General features: G+C 39.3%; 1 protein-coding gene across 6 annotated transcripts in view; it reads right to left on the reverse strand.

Moving 5' to 3' along the window:
• Window positions 1-2451: 2451 nt before the first annotated feature.
• The window catches only part of PAFAH1B1 (platelet activating factor acetylhydrolase 1b regulatory subunit 1), a 60699-nt gene continuing 40137 nt past the window's right edge, over window positions 2452-23013 (reverse strand). For all 6 annotated transcript variants that reach the window (XM_075074018.1, XM_032779446.2, XM_075074020.1 and 3 more), the window contains 8 exons: window positions 21155-21229; window positions 19785-19991; window positions 16663-16831; window positions 12445-12547; window positions 11409-11637; window positions 9739-9840; window positions 8140-8296; window positions 2452-6175 (listed from right to left, as the gene is read on the reverse strand). In XM_075074018.1, coding sequence (XP_074930119.1) covers window positions 6102-6175; window positions 8140-8296; window positions 9739-9840; window positions 11409-11637; window positions 12445-12547; window positions 16663-16831; window positions 19785-19991; window positions 21155-21229 — 1116 coding nt within the window. In that variant the 3' untranslated portion in view covers window positions 2452-6101. The remainder of the gene's footprint in view (window positions 6176-8139; window positions 8297-9738; window positions 9841-11408; window positions 11638-12444; window positions 12548-16662; window positions 16832-19784; window positions 19992-21154; window positions 21230-23013) is intronic.

Here is a 23013-nt window from a genome sequence, read left to right on the forward strand (position 1 = left end):
GACTCCAACACTAAATCCCAAAGCAGAGAATTACTCCTCCACCCACTACACATGAAAATTAAATTCTGAAAACCTCCCAAACACTGGACTATTCAGACATACTGATCATTTACCCCCCAGCTTTTTCAGAAAATTGTCCTGGGAATTAGTCTTCGGTGTTTGTCAAGCTCCTTGCAATAAAGCACTCAAAAGTAGAGCTAAGCTATCCAACAAGAATGGGGGAGGTGGAAAGTCAAATATATGGATTTCAAACTTGAATGTGTGTGTGGCAGAGGGGTTTGAAACTTTCTGCTGCCTGTCTCCCACACCCTGGATGGCATTATTGACAGCCTTTTCTTGTTTGACCTGCTGCCCAGGATGGCTAATGAGTCAGGAGACCTCAGCAGAATGAATGTTCACATCCTCCTGTATCTCAGCTAGAAATCTCTGTTCTGTCCCCAGCTCAATCTACAGTCTTAGTACAGCCAGACAAGGAGTGTGTCAGTGAAATGAAAAAAATCTGACACTGATGAATTCTCAAAGGCAGCTAAAGATCCACAAGTTAGAGCATGCTGCACATTGCTGGACAATATAGACAACCCTTCCAAACTGGGCTGGCAAATCATCATCTTCTAACACCATCCAGGCTGTACTTGTTTATTCTGAGAACTAAAAAATAGAAACAATGTCTTATCAGTTCAAATTCACTCCCTTGTTATCTACTGCTAGGACATTAGACAGCATGGGATGGGGAGAGACTTCCCACTGAACAGATAGGGGTGGTTTAGAGAAATGGGGACACAAATGTAGGGGTGGATGGGACCTCAAGAGGTCATCTAGCCCATCCCGGACAGGTGTTTGTCTAACCCGTTCTTACAAAAGCACATCTGGGATTCCAGATCTCCCTAGGTAACCTGTTCCCATGCTTAACTATCCTTAGAGTTAGGAAAAATGTCCTGATATCTCACTAAAATTAGTCAGATCAGCAAAAGATTTCTAAAAATAAAGTTGTTTTTTCTTGACCTTCTGTATGAGCCTTTTCCACAAGGGCTAGAAACTAACATCAAAGCTCAGTGTTTTTCATGCAATACATGATTCCAGGAGCTGTGCCTTTAAGAAAAAACACCAAATGTCATGAAAGCTTTTAGAGTGATTGTTCGCTGTAGTAAAAGTATCCACTAAAATGTATTGCATGGATAGACCTTTCCAGTAGGTTGCCAAAGTCCACTTGTATCTTCCCACTCCCTCTGCTGAACTGAAGCTTTTCCTTTCATTGTAGCATTTACTCTAAGTTCAGCAGTTGCTATTAAGGTACAAATACTGTGGCCTTCTGTATGGCTCTCATTTCATTCTAGCACAAAGACAAAGCCCATTTGTTTACTTCTACAAACATGGATGCGATTTGATAGTCAACTAGAGCCATTGATAGGTCCTCTTCATGGAGTCTCAAGATATTGATCATCTCCATTGCAAATAACATACAGTTGATAATGTATGGTATCAAGCAAAGCCTATTCCCGATGCAGAAGACTGGATCTGGTACAAATAGCCTTTTGCAGTTTGCCAGGTAGCATATATCATGCTGAAAAGGTTCATAGTTCTTCTCCTTCACTGATTGGGTCTTACTCATTTTGTGTACATCAAACAATCATTGTAGTTTTCCTGCTCTGCAAGACACCCTTCACATTGGGTCCTCTCTACCATAATTCTCAGAGCTTTCTAACCCAGGTTGAGTGCTGCATATGAAGTAGTTTATGCTCAAAATTTTCTACTCTTGAAACCAGCAACTGTGGAAGGGAACTGTCCTCTAGATAAGGTAAGTCTTAGACAAAAATTGACCTCAAAACAAGCAAGCACTGCAGAGAGATGCCACTGCAATATCTCTGTACTATTGCTACAAAGCTATCAGGAAGGACCATTCAATAAACCTAAATCCCCACGCTGTGCTGACACCTCAAAAAGACTGAAGACAAATAAGGAAGTACTCCATTAAAAGCATCATATCAATTGATGCTTGTTTAATAGGAAGGGACAAAATTAGGCAGTAAAGAAACTAAAATGGGAAATAAAAGAGTTAGACAGCTTCCTTTGAACTCTGCAGTGTTTTTGTATTTGTGTCAGTCCCAGGATATTAAAGAGACTAAGGTGAGTGAAGTAACATTTCATTGGACCAGCTTCTCTCTCATCAACAGAAGTTGGTCCAGTGAAACATTACCTCACACACCTTGTCTCCCTTGAACTAGTCACTCAAATTTTCAGTTTGCATCACTTAAACCCAAGATTGTCATTTATGTAATTCAGTTACTCCTCTTATAATATTAGAGCTAACTAATCAACTTGAACTACTTCCACACTTCCTGGTTGGAATGAGTTTAGGAGTTAAAAGTGTGGAGTGAAATCTGAAGGGTGAACCTACAAAAGCTTTTATCAAACAGTTTTACTTCCTGCATCCAAGGAAACAAAAACCACATCTAGTTTTATATGCATTTAATAGTTTACCAATTGGTACAATAAGATTTTTTTAATATGCAGAAAACATGAATAAATTTTGTTTTACACAGTCTGAGAGCAACAAATCTTACTGTAAAACACAGAGCAGTATTATATACATTCCTTTACTGATTTTACTATTATTGTGTCATATCTTCAGTTAACTCCTACAGTTTGGGAACTGTTTTCTCCAACTGCAATCTCTACATCGTTCTTATGAAAAAAAGTTGATGTTTGCCTTCATGTCAATGTCAGGATCAAATTCTAAACCTGAAGATTTCACTAACTTATCTTCAGAATGAACTGGGGGAAGCCTGAAGGATAGGTAGGACAAGAAAGCAGCTACTTACATGACACAGTGGAAAGATAAAAGGCCAGTTAAATCCAGTCGTGACTTGTAAATCCAGCTCACTTCCCCCATCCCCCAAGTGTTCTTCCCTACCATTTTTTACATGGAGTTTCTCTCCACTAATGGAGATTATTCTTTGTAGTAACTAACACACTGGACTTTATGTACAGCTGGACAGAGAATGAGCAGTCTAAGTGCCTTTTTCCTTCATTCAGTTCAGCAATTTTTAATCTTCAAATTGTTAAGGATTATCAAGCCACCACGGTCAAAAAAAGTATATATTTTTTCTTTTAAATAGCTTTTATGAGGAACAAAAGCTATTTAAGAGTGATATTACCAGGCAGTTCACAAAAACAGAAGGAGGCAAACAAGAGAAGCAGGGTACTGATAGTATAAGTAGACTGGGCTTGGTGAGTCTATAGCCAAAGCTTTCAAACCACTACAGCGCTCCACAGCCCTTGGAGAACTTGCTAGCAACTAGTTTTGCTTTGCTTTTTTCTTTTTAATTAGTGCCCTGGGCACATCATTGGTCACACCATACACAAAAGCAGGACGGCTTTTTAATCTTCTAAAGTGCAAGATGCTATAAAACATCAACTTTCAGGTTATGTCTACACCACAATAAATTTTGCACTTTCCAAGAATGCATCTAGGATTTCGTGGGCATGTTAAGTTAGTGTGGCACTGGAATGTCTGTTCTCATTCATTTTAACAAAATTCATATTTGTGTATTTGGGAATGTAGCACTATGTTTTCTTTTTAAAATGCCAATTTTAGTAAGGAAAGTGACAAAGCAGCAGTGAACCTCTAAACCCTCCAATAAATTCCTTTTACAATCCAAACCAGTAACCTCATCATTGTACTTATCACAGGAAAGGCACAGGATTAGACAGCTGACAGAAAACATTGAAAATGGTGAAAAAGATCAACACAGTGTAATATCAACTCATAAACCCAACTCCTGTGTAGTAAGCTTTCACTTTTTGTCTAAAAACAGGGCTTTAACTTTTGATCCATTTTAGGACCATCCCTGAGATTATTCACTGCTTATTAAAGGAGAAGATTGCAAATTGAGTTGCTGCAAGTTTAAATACTCAGCAAGGTGTTTCACTTTCTCAATCAAATAAAATGCTGCTTACAAAACTTTAGTTCCTCTTTGTCCCTGTAAATCGTTGCATGCTACAGGGGAAAAAATGCAGTGCACAATTTCCACATAATAGGTACCTTTAAGTTTCTCATTCATGTTAATGAATTATGTACACGTGTCGGGTTTACTTTACCCTTAAATAACTGAAGTTGCTAGATCCTATCAGGAATTAAAATGCAATACTAGTTTACAGTTGCAGATGTATAAAGAAATTTTAAAATGGACCATCTCTGTATTTGGAATTCTCAAAATAGGACAAATAGCAGCAAGTTATTCCAGTTGAAACAGCTTAAGCAAAAAGTCTTCAAATTTGTGTATGTTTTACTGTGGAAAACATTATCCTGAATGATATAAACCACTAGATTTAAGGAATTAGCCTCCATCTTCATCTGCTTTCAAAATACATTAAACGCTCAGTTTCCTCCCCTACACCAGAGGCGCGTTTATGCAAGGAACCAATATCAGAATCCAGCTCCTTCTGGTGGTTTTATGGACCCTTTTTGTATGTGACTGTAGGAAATTGACAATCCTACTACTCACCATTTTTTCCCTTAGTGTGTGTATACCCTCCAATCCAATGCTTTCCATTGAATCATTTCTTTAAAAAGGGACAGTTTTAAAAGCCATGTAAACAAAACGAATAAAACAATGCACAGAATAAATTCACCTATTAAAATGTCAGACTGATAACTTCATTATATTGCAAATTTTAAAGTGGATTTTTAAAAAGACCTGGTCAGATAAGCAATGGATTTCTTAATTATCTACAATGGCATTTGTCACAAAAATGCTGATTAAAATATTCATTTGATATTTTCATTCACTTCGGATCAAAATATGTAATTTTAGGGATATGCAAATTAAAACTTCTACCAGAAATGGATTACGAATTACCAAATCACCCTAAGATTTTGTTTGGTTTTTAACATTTACTTGATAGTTTCATTCCCACACTCGGGCGGCTCATTATAAGGCTATAAATGTGAACATTTTTAGAAGCTTGTATCAAAATCTGTAATAGAGTCCATCACTCTACAATCAGATCCATTTTAGTGCTTTATTGAAAGAATTTGAATACTGTACCTTAAGATCTTTTTCTTACACAGACCATGGTAAATTTTGATGCAAGCTATGTTAAAACGTATGTTTTATATTACCTCACATTTCAGAAGGATTTGAGGTGGCACTCACGAGCCCCTGTATTCCCGCACTTTCCACATAGAATACAGAGAGAGTGTCCTTGATATTGCCTAATGGGCATTGCACACAAACCATGTCAAAACCAAAACAGTAAACTGCTACCACAACGTAGTCACTGTAGAGATCAAGCTCTAGATGGAAATTAGATCATTAAAGTCTACTAGGAAGGAGGACTCCTCTTGGAAGTATGTCTAACAAGAAAAGCATTATGCTTAAAGTTTTACATATAGCTTAACCACTGAATGACCAAATAAAATAAATATATCACATCAGCTGCTACTAAGATGTGTTCTCTTATTTCAGATTTACAAGTTAATTTGTTTATATAAATACACCACCCTTTGCGAGACAGGAGGCCAAAACAAACGTATTCTATTGATTTGGCAAATGTGTCATGACAAAAATCCTAAAGTTTAATTAATTCCCATTAATTACATATAAGGTTCAGAAGATTCTGAATTGCAGCCTTATTATCTAGTATCCTTAGAGAAGATTTATTAAGCACACTTAAGTGATGTTATATAGATACACATTTCTGAAAGAGCCCTACAAAACTTTTCCCAAATGAGGTCACCAGTTCAGGCACCAACAGACAGCAGAAAGAAAACCAGGTATAATTATACAACATACAACGACACCGTCAGCTATTCAGTTAAGTGGCCTATCTCAGTTATCCAACTTCTGCCTTCTTAGGTCTGATGTGACCAATGCCAGCCCATGTTCTTAAACCTATGGTACTTCTAGACAACGTATGTAAATTTACAGTATACAATTTGGATTCACCATGCATGAATACTTTGTGTGTAACATTTAATAAGCTCAATCTACATCCAGAATAATTTACATGAAAGGACAATATTTATTTAAACAGAGCTCAATGGACAACCATGGTATCTGAGTGCATCCAGAGGAAAAGGGGGTCAAATGTGACTTCAATCAACGGCACTCCCACACTTTTACTGTTTGATCTACACTGCCAGTAACCACATATGGTGCTGTCTTGTGGAAATCTGTGAGAAAGAGAAACTCATATTAAATGAATGCAACAATTTATAGTGTTCCCTCTCTCCATCAAAAATATCTTTCCCCTCTGAAAAAGCACAACAATGCTATAAAGGTGAAGGAGAGACACAGCTTGTAAGGTCTTTGGGGCAGGGACCATCTTTTGTTGTGCTAGGCACTGTACAAACAACAGAGTCAGGGCCAATGGGGCTCCTAAACACTATTGCAACAGAAAACCATAATAAGCTTAAGAAGCATTCCCTAGAGTGTTAAAACTCCCCAGCCCAGGATGTTACTGGAAGGGTGAAGTTAAAAGACCTCGCAACAGAATTTCAACAAAAAGCATACTCCAAATACTCTAAAAAGGGTGCAAATCTCAGCTTTCTTCTGGAGTTCTGCTACAGGGAACTATGTTCTGAATCTGAGCCACAGAGGTCCCAAATAAGATGAGCACTCCCTCCCCAGTGATTGTTCAGCTAGAAGAACGCTACTGTTCTAAGTTCCTGCAAGGACAAACTCTTCCTTTTCATACTGAAAAGTCTGGATCTTATTAACATTTAAATCATAAGCTCTGCGGGGCAGGAAAAAAATAAATAGTCTTGCTCTATTTTTAGAAAGCGTTGTGTAAATGTATGGTTGTATGAAGTTTGTAGCATAACTTAAGGTGTACTAAGTAGTCAGATTGCTGTAGGCTCAGGTCTTGCATCCTCTGGCTACAAAACACCATTAAGTAACTTCATACAGATCAAGTGTTTGACTTCGGACATCAGCATGTACCATGTTTTTATTCCTGGAGCAGAGAGATTTAGTACTGACCAGGAATGGATACGTGTGTATTTCACAGGCTTTAAAAGGAAACTGCTTCTCAGGGGGGGATCTGAGAGGCATTATAAACCCTGTAATCAACTTCTGATCAGGTCAATTGGTGGACAATAATGTATTGGGAGGGCTAAGTGGAAAAATTAGGAAGCAGCAATCTTTAAAAAGTGGGTGCTATAAAATTTCAGATGTATCTAACATTGACATCTTTTCTTTACTTCCCTACTGACTTTACTCCTTTTAGCAGTAATATCCCAGGGCATACAGAAAGCCTGACTCACGTGCTAATTGTGATAAACACAAACACTTAGTGGCCCAAGTTTCAGGCCTATCACTACCTTGACACAGAGGGTTTAGAAGACTACAGAAAAAACATCACAACTAGAGAAGAGATTCTATGATAAATCCAGGATTGTTCTTGTCTGGGAAGTATTTTAAACTTTTTGGAAAAAAAGACTGAACAGCTAATAAAGCTAATTAGCACACAAGAGTGCACATGAGCACAAAGTAAAGTACTTAAAGGGACAGCTAATTTTAATATAGTGTACCCACAATCCCCATCCACACATACTGGTAAACTGTTTCAGACTAACATTGCAAGTTAAAGCTTTTCATCCACTTCAACCTGCTTCAACCCTGATTTGAAGGAAACCTAAGTGGCTTGGAAGCTAGAATATGTACACACATCTCTGGCTTGTGTGCTGAAACTCAATCAGTGCAGGTGGAGGTTTTAGATGCGGTCATCATCCACTAAAAACTGGCTTGACAATACATAAGTTAATGCCATCAAATAAGTGGTTGACTAACCTTACAAAGTCTTGAATAGCACAAGTCTTTTCTACCAGATTTGCTCCCTGTAATACTGTTTTACTGATGTACCTTAAAATTAAACAGTCTTTTGGGACATATTTTGTGCATCTCTGATGGCAGCACTGCCTAGTGAACAGTGCACGAACTGCAGGTACAGAAGCAGTTCAGATGGGTGCCAAAAGGCCTTACATTTAAGCACACTTTATTACTGTTATTCCTTTGAGTACTGTATTTAAAGTCTTCAGGGTGGATATTTCTGGCCTAGAATGCAAGGAGTAGAAGTGTAGAAAGTTGGTAGTTTTAGTTCAGTGTTCTGTAGTAAGCATTGTAGAGCAATACGTACCCAAAGAGGTAACAAAGTGTTCATGCGCATTAAGGGTTTTCATACATCGTTTGTTCTTGTAGTCCCAGACACGGAGGGTCTTGTCATCAGCACAGCTCAAAATAAATTTTCCTCCAGAATGGAACAGAACGCCACGTACCCAATTATCATGGCCCACCTTATGAACAAGCAGACAGACAAAGTTCTTACATTCTCTCTAGATCTGCTTAAAATACTTAACTGTCTCTCATTAACAAGTGTCAATATGGAATAAAGCTATTTCTTCATCACAGAATGCTAGTTTATTTTCTTAAAATCCATCCAACATTCCTTGTCTCTTCTACAAAACAGCCCTAGGGCTTGGCTACACTTGAGAGCTACAGCGCTGTAACTTACTCCCCGTCCACACTGGCAAGGCACACACAGCGCTGTTATCTCCCTGGCTACAGCGCTGGCTGTACTCCACCTCTACGAGAGGAATAAAGAGAAGAGCGCTGCTCTTGCAGCGCTGGGGTGTCAGTGTAAACAGTGATTAATCTTACTACGCTGTAACTGACCTCCAGAACCTTCCTATAATATTTTTTAATTAAATATAACACTCTGTTTTGTTGTGAACTCGGGGCTCCAGGAGCTGCTTATCTAAAAAACAAACACAGCTACTGTGCTCGAGCAGAGGCAGGCAGGGGGATGAATGTCCACAGCTAGTGTTTGCTTGAGAAGAGAAGCTGCCCGGAGGGGAGGTCCATTTTGGAGCAGCTGCTTATATGGTCTGAAGGCTATGTGCATTTAGTGAATGAGAGAGGGGTGGAGGAAGGGGTCAAAACTTTTAAAATGATTGAAGGTCAGTGCTGTGTATCTTAAGTCCTTAGAACTTGGAAGGCAGGGAGCTGACAGTGTCAGCTCCAAAAATCCACTCTGTCTCCCCTACGCTCCCTGTCCCACTTTACCCCACCCCCTCTTTTGAAAAGCACGTTGCAGCCACTTGAACGCTGGGATAGCTGCCCATAATGCACCACTCCCAACACCACTGCAAATGTGGCCACACTGCAGCGCTGGTAGCTGTCAGTGTGGCCACACTGCAGCGCTTTCCCTACACAGCTATACGAAGATAGCTTTAACTCCCAGCGCTGTGCAGCTGCAAGTGTAGCCAAACCCCTAGTGTCTTCAATGTTGGATATTTACACCAATTTTCATCCCAGCCTTGATAACAAATGTTGCAACAGCAGCCCAAACACAGCAACACACTTGATTTCACTTTTGAATTTGCTGGGTCTCAAGACACATTTATGTAGGGCAGAATTTAGACAAAACTTTAAACTTACAGTTTCAGAAGGTGAATCAAGATACCCAATGTTATACAACCACACAATAGTACTTCAGAACCTATGCTTCTTTCACCAAGAAGAGCATTGTATTTTATTTCTTAATGATCCTAACAGAAACCAAATACTGATGCTATTATGTTGTATATTTTGTCTGAATGTGTTATTTTGTTGCATCTAGCATTGCAGAAGCTTTCTAAAGGAGGAGAGCTGGCCTTTAAGTTTCGAATTCACATTTAAGATCATTCATTCTCTTACTGACTAAAGTAATATGTCTGCAGTACAGAAAAAACCTTACAAGTGTCATAAGGCACATGCCAGTGCTAATATCCCACATCTTAATGGTCTTGTCTCTGGATCCAGACAGCAGGAAAGGCCCAGGCTTACCACTCTTCTTAGTCTATGGAAACAAACAAGACTTTTAGATTATGGTATTATCCATGAAAGAAAAATATGCAGACACCTTTCAAATGACACCCCTAATTTGAGTGATATTTCTAATTACCGGTAAGTGGAAACTGGATTGTCGTCTGACAAGGTTAAGGCTACTAAGCACATACTACAAAACTAAAAATAAAAATCCTGATGAATTTTGTTATTAACATTAACAAAGAAAAGCACAAGCATTGAACTAATATTTTTGCTGCTGCATTCATATAAAACAAAGTCCTGCCCCCTTCTTCCCCCCAACGACCCAAACTAAAGTTTTCATTTGGGAGACTTAATAATGGTGCCCTTCTCAACTTAGTAAGATTGAGCCTTCTCATTTAACATGCTGGTGGATATAGCCTGTGACTTCCTCGGATCAAATTCCAGAAGCAATCCAGTAATTAAATAGCAAAAAGGGAACCCAAACATGTTCAATGGGAACATTAGACTATCAAGACATAGCCTTCCTATATTCTGAATCTTCACGTAATCAGTTGAGAGGGTAATACTATTTGGAAACCCTTACTCTGTGTGACTTTATTTCCAATAGCCCCAATCCCAAATACCAATGCAATATTCAGTTGTTAGCTGCACAGCTGAAAGATTTCAGTCCTAATATACCTGCTCGCTTCTTTTTCAAAACGAGACTGTCAACAGAATGTATGTAGTTAATAAATCCAGAAGAGGGCAGGAGAGAGCATTACTTTGGTAACTAATTGCCTCTTGCCATGGTAGTTAACATTTGGAAATTACTTCAAAAATTGTAAGTACATTAAAGTGTTTTTAAAAAGTGAATAAAATCATCTAACTGACATTTGTCCAAAGCTGTCATTGGTCTGTGGCTGCTTTTATTTCACCTGAATAAAAAGGAACTTCCAACAGCCGCTGTCCACACAGAACAGTCACATTTCAGGTCACCCTTAAAAGTGATTTGCACAAACTCTGAACAAACCTCTTACTGATGAGTTACCTCTAAAACTAAAGGCTTTGCGCACATGGGGGTGGGGGGAGGAAAGAGTGAGAATCTCTTGTGTTCTAGGACATTCAAATCAAAGCTCAACTCAAATGAAGTCTGCACAAATCCTTTAACAGACAGCCTGCCTCTTCATTCCAGAATAGGTTTCCCTTCCACTTCTCAAATGGCCTTTAGGTGATTAAAGGAGCTGAACTAATGACAAGAACGTACCATCTCTTTTCATGTTCCTTCCAGGTTGAGAAATGGGGCTTCTTAAAATCAGAGCATCTCACCCTTCTCCCCAAAAGCAGAAGAAACTTGCCACTCCCCCCTCTCCCCCCGACCTCCTGATAGTGAGTTCACAGGTAGCTCCTGAATTTACTCAAAAAGGTCAACAGAAAGAGCACTTCAACCTGGGAGCTCAGGAAGTGACACTGATAGGAACAATACCCCAAATGTGGTGTCATATCCCTTGCACCCAAATATTATAAAAAACGTTTAATACTCCAAAACCTTTACAGTTGTCTTTGTACTGTATTTGCATTGGAACAGGAAGGAAAGACCTGTACTGTATTTATGCTTACCTCAGATCCTGTAGCTTCTGATATGGTGGAGTATGAGCTCTCAGGAGCCCAAGAAATGCATTCTACCACATGCTCATGTTCTCGGAGCTCAGCTTTGCATTCCTTTGTTGCTACTACCCAAACACGCACTGTCTGGTCATTAGAACAGCTGGCAATCAGGGTACCATCCTGATTAGGTCTCACCATGCGCACCCATTCTCTGTGCCCCGTGAAAGTCTTCACACAATAACTATCAAACAAAGGAAAGTAATGAATCATTCCAAGCATGCTGCTATAAAAATCTGGTGCAGGCAGCTTTATGGTTTAGGGACATGGGGGCTATTGTTGAAGTGGCTATGACTATAAGGTGGTCTACTAATGAACTGAAGTATCAACATGCTGGCTAAGCAAGATGGAAAAGGCTCTAGAAGAGTTAAAATTCATGGATAGAAAGGTCACTAGATTAGAAAGAAAAGGCGATTAAAATAAGCAGATAGGGAGGGAAGGAAGGAAATATGAAAGTAGTAAAACAGCAGGCCTAGAGAAAAACTAGCACTGAGAAAATTAATCTGCGTAAAAAACTAGGCTTTTTAAAAAGACATCTGGGGAGAGCTAGAGACAATATAGAAATACTTATGCGTGTGTTCAGAGCATATTGGGCGGGGGAAAAGAAGGGAGAAGCAAAGATTTATGGGAGAGTGTTACATATTGAGGAATAAAGTACAAAGATGGGAAGAGCCTTTTGTCCACATCAAGAATGGCACTCCTCTCTGGTAGCTATAAAGGTACGGTCATTGTGGCTCAAAACTATATAGTAATCTATTGATTACATTCCCACAGTAGACCACAAGCTCACAAGGAGCGGGGGGAATCAATATGTGGTTACTGGATCTTCGGGGCCCAGTCACTTAGGAAATATCCTTTAGCAGCCAGTCTCAAGGCACAGAATCCAAAGGGTATGTTGTGATGACATTCAAGCTATATTTGGTACACTTCTTACAAAGGGTACACAGTGTTTCCTTTTGGAATGGATGCTTTTAACCAGAACTATACTTACCCTGTTTGAACTTCCCACATTTTGATGGTTTTATCCCTTGAGGCAGAGACTATGTGATCTCCGTTGGGCATGATGGCTACTGAAGAAACATTATGATCATGACCTAAAAACAAATCAAGCTTGTATAAGTGGTGCTCTGATACATAGTATTACAATGCATAAGCAATCCAATATTCAATTCTCTTGAGAAATTAAACTATGACGTACTATACATTTTATGGGAAAATCTTAATATGGAAGCTTATGAAGGTTTTTAATGAGCTACGTAATATTTCAATGCATCTGCACTGGTATGTCAAGTGTTTCTGTATGGCAGTGTTCAGGCATTAAAATATTAGCCTCACTCCCTTTTGCAATTACTTTTACATACATGGTATGCATTACAGGGTAACCACTGTTCACAATATATTCTGTGAATATGATACCGCAACACCATGTTTCTTGGAAAGAAAACTTTGAAGGAAAATAACTCAAGTTTTCACCAAGTGGGCAAGAACAAGACCTAAATGAAAATCCTCATTCGGGGCTTAACACAATTTTAAAGATTAAACATTTCAAGAGTGCCTCATTTTAGGCATTAGTTATAGTGCAATAACTATCATTCAGAGCAACATAACTGATGGTCTCTCCTCTTATTATCTAGTGACTTAAGGAACGGGATCAGGACAGGTCAGAAAAGAGTCAGTTCTGGTCTCTGCTCTTCCAGATTCACGGTGACCTTGGATATGTAGTTTCACCACTTGGCTTCACTTATCCCATCTATAAGAGAGGATACTACCATCCATCCCACGAGTGTTGAGGATTAATGAATGTGTTTTGGGTCAAGAGAGATTTCACACATCTGAATAAAAGTGTTAATGAATAGAAAGTATTAGTAAATTTTTCTGAAATAATTTTAACACAAATCTCATCCAGAAAAACTGTGTGTATTGTTTTGACAAGTCCACAAAAAAAAAAACTTTGACCATATCAACAATTTGTCCATTCATGTAGAGGTTCTTAAACATTTAAGATAAATGCAAAATAACTCAAAAAAATACTGCCTCCAGTTAAGATGTTGGGGCAGAAGTTAATACTTCTAAAGCTTCAGGTACAATGATTTGAATAATCTTGAGGCAGCAGTTTAAGAGTATTAATTTAAACAACTTCCTATGTTAACAAGAAATTCTAGTATTCCCCAAGAATTAGGTTACTAACGAGGTTTTAATAGTAAATGCATAATGTCTTGCATACCAGATATCTATGAATAAAACAGGAAGACTCACTGAAAAAAGTAAATCTTGAAGAATTTAAACTCCCACTAAAAAAAAGTTAGCCATTTCTGGGGATATGAAAAAAGTCTGAGGAATGCTAGTTTAGGAGATTTTCTGTACTTCATACTGCTCCATCAAAGTGATATCCATTTGAATGGTCATTTTAAAAAAGGAAACGGGAAAAAAGTTCAAACAATGAAATTATGAAGTATGGAGTAAAGCCATTTCGCCCATACCCATGTTAACTGAAAGAACATGGTTTATAAAAAACAAATACCCTATATGCTGGACATATGTACAGAGGTTCTGAAATACTGCAGTAACCAAGGATCATTATAGCAAGGGAAAAAACAGAGGCAACAACACATGGCATGCTTAAGGTGAATACAGCCCTCATTCACCTACTGCTGAATGACTCAGTGATGCTTAAAGAACAGCAGATGCTTCACTGAAGACTCTGGGCACGAGAACATAAGAGCGGCCATACTGGGTCAGATTAAAGGTTCATCTAGCCCAGTAACCTGTCTTCAGACAGTGACCAATGCCAGGTGCCCCAGAGGGAATGAACAGAACAGCTAATCAAGTGGTCCATGCCATGTCACCCATTCCCAGCTTCTGACAAACAGAGGCTAGGGGAAACCATCCCTTCCTAATAGCCAATGATGGACCTATCCTCCATGAACTTATTTTGTTCTTTTCTGAATGATGTTATAAATCTTGGCCTTCACAACATCCCCTGGCAAGAAATTCCACAGGTTGACTATGCATTGTGTGAAAAAAATACTTCAGTTTGTTTTAAAACTTGCTGCCTATTAATTTCATTTGGTGACCCCTAGTTCTCGTTATGAGAAGGAGTAAATGACACTTCCTCATTTACTTTCTCCACACCAGTCATGATTTTATAGACCTCTATCTCAGCCCTCTCCTTAGTCGCCTTTTTTCCAAGCTGAAAAGTCCCAGTCTTATTAATCTCTCCTCACATGGCAGCCGTTCCATACCGCTAATAATTTGTTGCCCTTTTCTTAACTTTCTCCAATATATTTTTTTGAGATGGGGCAACCACATCTGCACACAGTATTCAAGATGTGGGTGTACCATGGATTTATATAAAGGCAATAGGATTTTTCATCTTATTATCTATCCCTTTAATGATTCCCAACATCCTGTTCGCTTTTTTGACTGCCACTGCACAGTGAGTAGATGTTTTCAGAGAACTATCCACAATTACTCCAACATCTCTTTCTTGAATAGTAACAGCTAACAGACCCCATCATTTTATATGTACAGTTGGGATTATGTTTTCCAGTGTGCATTACTTTGCATTTATCAACATTGAATTTCATCTACCATTTTGTTGCCGTCACTCAGATTCGAGAGATCCTTTGTAGCTCTTGGCAATCTGCCTGGGACTTAACTATCTTGAGTGCTTTTGAACATCTGCAAATTTTACCACCTCACTGTTTACCCCTTCTCCCAGATCATTTATGAATATGTCAAATAGGACCGGACCCAGCACAGACACCTGGGAGACACCACTATTTACCTCTCCATTCTGAAAACTGACCATTTATTCCTAGCCTTTGTTTCCTATCTTGTAACCATTTTACAAACCATAAGAGGACCTTCCCTCTTATCCCATGACTGTTTACTTAAGAACCTTTGATGAAGGACCTTGTCAAAGGCTTTCTGAAAATCTAAATAAGTTATATCCACTGGAACCCCTTTGAGGGGGCCAACAAGCATGTGGACAAAGAATTCTAGTAGATTGGTGAGGCATGATTTCCTTTTACAAAAAACATGTTGACTCTTCCCCTAGTTATGGTCATCTATGGGTCTGAATTTTGTTCTTTACTATAGTTTAAACCAGTTTGCTCTGTACTGAAGTCAGGCTTATGGTCTGTAATTGCCAGGATTACCTCTGGAGCCCTTTTTACAAACAGCAGGTGGGCAGTTAATTCTCTCTTCTCTTGTTCTTTAGTACACTTTTCAATACAAAAACTTTGTTTCTTTATAAAAAAAGATTATCTACTCCCGCTGATCACTCATTTCTAATACAACTAACTATCACAAAACAGAATTATCTTGAGATGATGCAGCAGCATAGGAATACTTTTGTTCAGAACTTTCTGAAGACTGCAGAGGCAGCCTTCATATTCTCCATCCCACACCCACAACCCATCACCTCCACCATGTGCCTTTGTAACCTTAAATTGGGTGAACCTGGAGGTTTTTCACTTTCCTCTGCACCATGGGGCACAGATCACTTATGGGTTTAAACTATGTAAAGAGTGAATTCTCTGTAACTTAAAGTCTTTAAATCATGATTTGAGGACTTCAGTAGCTTAGCTTGGGCGTCTTATTACAGGTGGATGAGGTTCTGTGGCCTGCAGTGTACAGAAGGATCACGGTCCCTTCTGAGCCATGCTATGGCTCCTGAAATTGACAGATTGGGAATGTGTTCATCCACCATTGTACAAGGAACGCACAATTTACACACACAGTTTCTAGACCAAGAGCAGGAAGCATGTTAATTCAAAACAAGAAAATGTGGAACAAGAGATTCCCATAAAAGGTGGATTCAATATACCAAGCAAAATAGCAAAAACCATTTATTCTTCCCACATGTACCAAGCTATGTTTTATAACCCCATTCTCTTGTGGGATGGTCCCATTTTCTATTGAGCTCTGGATATAGCAAGTACTAAAGCCTATTCATCTGCTGTTTCACTGAAACTACCACTACAGATATTTTATTTCCAGTACAGTCTCACACAGCAGATTAGAGTTGCATTTTCAATTAGCGATGGGACATAACAGACAGTTACGTACAAGGCACTCCAAAGGTTAAAGAGAACTCTTTTTGGTATTCTGATTATATATCCGTTATCACATCAGCAGTTTTCTGGATCAACAAAATACAAAAATTGATTTCTCTTCATCTTGTAGATCAAGTCAGTCTCCTTACCATGCATGGTTCTGATGCAATCAAAGCCCTGGAAATCCCATAGCTTAATGGTCATATCAGCAGAACAGGAGGCCAAGAGTTTGCCACTGTGGTCAAACGAAATATCCTGCACAGAGTCTGTATGTCCCTTAAGGGTTCGTTCAAAATCGCCTGTCTCATAATCCCACACCTGACAAGTGAACAGAAAATTCGTTAACACCAGCTTATCACTCTTCATGTTCTCCAGCTTTACATTTGCACCCCACAGGCTAGTCTGGCACCTTGTTCAATAATTAACTCGAGCAGGAGACAAAGGCAGACTGTCCTAGAAAAGCCAAGCAGTGGAAGAAAATAAGCTGTGCTATATTTATATGGTTTAGTTACTTTTAAAGAATAGGTGCACTTCCCAGATTTCAAAATAAATTAATGTAAATGGTCTCCTGTACAATGTGAATAGGAAAAGAGAGTTTGCCGCATCCCTGAAAAGTCTTGATACAATTTACCTTTTAAAAAAGGAAAAATAGATCACGCAAGTAAAATTTTAATTAGGTAGAAGTGTGTGCGCGCATGCGCGTGCACACACACACACACACAGAGTCCTTTTCTCTTCCACTCGTTTACCACCCACTTCCACAAACCTTTCCAATGTTCTTCCCTTACACCCTTCCCCTTTCTAAGCATCAGTGTACCGATAGTAATTGTGCGATGCTAAAGAGCCATATGGTCAACACTCCCTACTGGAAAGCAGTATGTGAACTCTGCAATATGCAGCATTTCAGTCAGCTTAGGGAAGAAGATCGGAGGTCATTTCCAAAATTAAGTAAATAGACTCTTGCATCAGCCAGGACACTAGTCAACAGAAACATGAAACATTTGTGATAAACATGGAGCTAATCAAGAGGTGAAAATGAAGTATTCACACTATTAACTTGTCAATACTCTAATAATTAAATAACCATGAACATAAACCTACCTCACTCTAAAATAAACAAGCTACTACAGATGTTAATTTCTTAATGCTATTGGCCTCATCACAATCCAATTGAGGATTAACTAAATTAAGAGTTTCACTTTATAACATTTAGAAGCATGAAAACATCTGATTCTAAAATCATTAGCCTTATTTAATAATGCAAATAAAATGAGAGGTGGATACCGGTCACAGGTATCATAAGGGTTCATTTCTGATGTGATCTGGTTTTTAAGGTGGCAATGCATAATTAAAATAGCCATGGTTTATGCTGGACCTACAAAATATATGGTTTGTAATCTGTCTAGCTCTCCACCATCACTTCAGCATTACTCCATGTGTTAACAAGTGATAATGCCCGTTTAGAAAAATGACAGATGGTACTAAATAGTTTGAATTAAAGAACAGCACCCACCAGATAAATTTCTACTAATAGAAGAGAGTGAAGGATACCGAGTTTATGAAAAAAAGTTTTCAGTAACATTTAACAAAGGCATGTAAGAATGCCACTGAACAGTTTTAGCTGATCTTGTTAGGAGAAATAATTCCCTCCCCCTGCAGGAACAGCATGCCTTAAGAGCCTGGAAGTGTAGGCTCTGCTAGAAGATAGGAGCTTGCTCTCTCTTATTTATTTATTATTTGGGGGGGTGGGGGTGAGGGGCTGATATACTGGTAATAAGCTAAATGAAACAGTAACAAGTACACCTACCACTACCTATCTACCAGATTAATTATTACAGAGGGACACTACGCTGTTCTGACTCACTGCCTAAATTGGTTCAAAGGAACAGAGTGGCAGTTGGGGGTCATCGTGCACTTTATGCCCGGGGGGGAGAAGTGTCGTAAGGGCATGCAGGGTGCATATACAACCGCTGCAGACACTGCTGGTGAAAATGTTCTAAACTCCTATGCTGGGGCAAACGGACACCGTAAGTAGAATCTATATGTGCAATAACTCAAAGAATGACAGTACAATTGGTTAAAACGATGTAAAATTATTTGAATTTAATCTTCGTTGTATCCTCCATCACAACTGGTTGCTCAATATTTCTTTATAATATTTGTTACCCAAACTCTAAGTCAGTATGACACTTTCAACCATTTCCAAAGCAGCATCAGCTCCATGGTAGTCTTCATGCAAGCATAAGTTTAAATTAATCCCCAAGCAAATGCTCAAGGAGAAGGTCCCCAAGGACTGTAGCCAAGTGGAAGTACTCGTTTTCATTCCACGAATAAATCAGTTACACAAATATTTCTTTATAATTAGGATACTAAATGGACAAAGCACATGCCTACCACATGAGTCTCATATGGGTGCATTAACACCTGCAACAATGGCTACAAAGATCTTAATAAAGACAACATTAGAGGTACTGGAAGACTAAACCTTTTTCTACACATTATCTTTCATTTCCCAAGAATGTTTTTAGGAGGCTATTTTGAAAACCAGCATCAACTGGTGGCTGAGTATTACAAAAGAAGTAGAAGATATCAATCCTTTATACTAAAAAGTAGTGAGGGAGGAGGGAACATTACAGTTTAGTGTTTATTTAAAATTTTAGTCTGCAAAGTCGTCATTCTTTCATGAATCTTCTGAGATAGTCTTTTCTTTCTCTTGCTCAACATCTCATTATACCTCTACCCCAATATAATGCTGTCCTTGGGAGCCAAAAAAAATCTTACCACGTTATAGGTGAAACCGCATTGTATCAAGCTTGCTTTGATCCGCCGGAGCGCGCAGCCCCATCCCCCTGGAGCACTGCTTTACCATGTTATATCGGGTCGCGTTATATCGCGGTAGAGGCGTACTCTTAACTCATCCAAAGACTTCTATATCCCACATCATCTGCCTTAATCTTTGGCTCCTCTCCTTCCACAAGAGCGTTTATTCCTTAATCTTCTACCCAGTCCCTAAATCCACACTTGTGGTCTCAACAGCTTTCAAAATATTTCTTCTGACCCAAGAGAAACCCCCACAGACGACTTGAAGGCATCAGACTAAAATCTGATGAATACCACCACACAGACTATGATCAATCTCTAAATTATAAGGGGACTATGAAAGTAGGTAAATCTTGGGTCAGGACTGCATGTGTGCAGGTGGCATATATCCCTCATTATCTCAAACTGATTTGCTTAGCCCATCGTATAAACTGTCTATAGACGCATTTACCTTTATTGTGGCATCCTCTGAAGCAGAGACCATAACACTGAAAACTGGGTGGAAAATTACTCTTGTGACAGGACTCCTATGTCCACTCAATGCATACTTCTCTGGAGGACGAGGAATCCATTCCTTAGGGTCTCGTTTCTGACCAAGAGGTCCACCTGATGTGAATTCTTCCTTTGCTTCATTTAGCTTAGATTCTAATTCCATCACCTGAGATTTATGGTGTTTAAAAAAAAAAGATCAATTGTTTCTACAACTTTTTACAGCAAGATTTAGCTAATCTGCAATGGTCATTAACAAAGCTACGTTTTCTGAATGGCTTTGGATCTAGAATATTTTGCTTCTCTCTTAGGTGGAGAGCAAGTTACTGACCTCCAGTAGCTCTGACCATCCCTAAAACACAATGGAACAAGTTTCCTTGTAAAAAGAGTAATACTTGATTTGAACTCAAAATTTTCCCCAGAGGTTTTGTGTGAGAAGGGGACTGACATGCAACGTCATTTAGTGCTACCATACTGGAAAGTTCACTGCTTCAAACTGGTTGAAAGTAACTTTTCAAGTTACTGAATTTTGTGAACAGCTTTTTGGCAAAACTATTGTCAGAGGTAATTTTACTACGAAAAATGCTTACACACTCCAAGGACCACTGGTCAAAGACAATCTTGGGATTTACATATCAAATGTTTACACAGGATATCCAAGAGCAAAAACTATTAAAAATTCAGTAAAATCCTGCAACGTTTACCACTACAGTTGGTAGCCTCTGCTGTTAAAATGTTATGATTTTTGATATTTTTAATACACTATATATACCTATCGATGCTCTATTAAGCACATATTTTGTATTGTGTGTTTGTATTAGAGTAAGAGCCACTTACTCTAATGCACCAGAACTAAAGGCTTCACTGCAAAGGAAGAGATAAAGAGGACTAGCAGCAGAGCTTTTGCCTTCTTCCCTGCTAAGGAAGCTTTTGGAGGACAACTACTCAGCCTTTGCATTTCCAAAAAGCTTTGGGGCACTCCTTCCTTCTCACCATCTTCACAAAGTGCAAAAGAAATCCATGAGATGAAGCAAAGAGTCAGATATCAGAGAAGCCACTATAAAAGAGTTAATATTTTTGCTGGAGATGAAGTGGATAGTAGAAAACACATTTCAAGGCTAAATATTCTGCTTGATGGATACTGTTACCTTCCCTATTCTGCCCTCCAAAAATACTTTTAGGAGAACAAATAATAAGCCCACACGTCCTTTAAATGCATACAATAGTTTCTCTTCAATTTCAGTCCACCAAATGCCCTTAATAATTTGCTTTAAAAACTGATTACTCATTGTAAAACTGTATAATACGAAAAACTCAAATCCTCCCGTTTACCTTCTTTTGTAATCTTATAACAGATGTCCATTTTTTCTCCAAAAGTCCAGCATACTTCTTATCTAGCTCTTCATTCTGAAACAGTAATTCAAAAAGTTGTTATAATGTAGTTAAGAGACAAGCCAAAGCAAGTCAATTTTTTCAAAAATGTCTAAACATTCAAATTAAGTAATTTGTGGGAGGAAAGAAGAGGAATCAGTTGATTTTTAATCAACTTAATTCAGTCACTATAAGGACATCTTGATTTTTTATTTTATTTTTAAAGACTAATACCATAAATACTTTGGCGAGCCACTTTGGTTACAAAGTAACAGTGAAGTTTAGCCAAAGATTTTCTGTGAATCAAATCCACAAACCCAAACTCTCAAGTCATCCACATTATTGTATTCTGGCCATTAAAACCCCCCACTATTTCTAGGGCTCATGAGAGGCTCTCAAATGAGTATTACTACTGGGCGAATTCTGTACCACTGCATGCGCACAGAAGTCAAGTACCCCACAAATTTTTTTTGCTTCTCTGCAGATGATGGGGAAGCAAAAGGAAGCTATAAGAACAGTCATGCATTGTTTCAGACACCTAGAGCAGCTGTTGGAGAGGTAAATCACTGCAGGATGAGCCTGGCATCCACTCTGTGCTGAACCCTCTTGTCCCAGCTGGGCTGGGGGAAGACGAGACTTCCTATTCCCTTACAAGGGAGCAGCTGGGGCTGGGGCACCCAATCAGACCCACATCCCAAAACCTCCCCCAGTTGCACAAAGCTTCATACCACACTCCTTGTGCCATCACTTCACAGCTACAAGTGGAAGGGGCACTATAAGGGTATTCTCCCCCCACCCGCCTGTCACACAACCATGTGTCCAGTTCTCCCCACACCCAGAACCCCCCACTGAGCCACCCGCACTCGGACTGCCCCACACCAGCCTCTCACCCCACACCTGAATCCCCCACACTAAACCACTTCATACTTGGATCCTGCCAGCCTGAGCCTGCTTGCCCCACACCTTGGATCAGGGGCGAGGGCTGGGCATGCGTGAGAGACTCTGTCCATCTCGCTTACTATCTTGGTGCACCTGGCATGGAGGCGAAGGGCCCCTGGACGTTTCTGTGCAGACTCTCAGCTAAGTCTGTGTCAGGGCATGGTGGGGGCACTGCAGGATCTTGCGCATCCATGCAGCCAGTGGCCTGTGCTTCCTCACTGCATCAGGATCCCCCATTGCCATGCTAAGCCTCCACATTTATTTACTGACAAAATATGCAAAAATTTTAAATTTTTGGCACAGAATTCCCTCGGGAGTAGAGTATACAATGAACAGCTGTGAAAACCCAACTTGTGATATTATCTTTCCCACCAACCCCCATCAATTAGAAAAGGAAAGATAGGAAGGGATGTGTTGATGGTGTGGACTGGAGAGTAAGCGTGACCTGGTAATAATTAGGTTTTCGTAATTACCTAACCTTTTGATCAAAAACTGAGGGACCTGTATGTACAACAGCCGAGGAAATATGCTACCATTATGTTTGCACGCATAATCAGCTAACTTAAGACATCTGCTGCACTGCTTAAAAATTTACTAGCAGCTGCCAGAAGGCAGGCTTGCATATATAGGCTATGGTGGTTTCTTATTTTTAGCTGATGAACACAACCCCAGCTCCAACAATGAGCAACTGACCCCACCATTAAGTGGGATAACTATCTTCCCTAGTAAACACCAAGAATATGAGGAAAGGAAGCAAACACACTGAATCCTAATCATCCCTCTGTGGGAGAGGAAAAGAACAAGAGAAAGAACCCAGCTTCAAGAAGGGGCAAAAAAAGGCAAGCAGACAAGGGCATCCTGCCTACATTATAGGTTATGTA

This window comes from Chelonoidis abingdonii, chromosome 20 (genome assembly GCF_003597395.2).
Source record: "Chelonoidis abingdonii isolate Lonesome George chromosome 20, CheloAbing_2.0, whole genome shotgun sequence".
NCBI lineage: Eukaryota > Metazoa > Chordata > Testudines > Testudinidae > Chelonoidis > Chelonoidis abingdonii.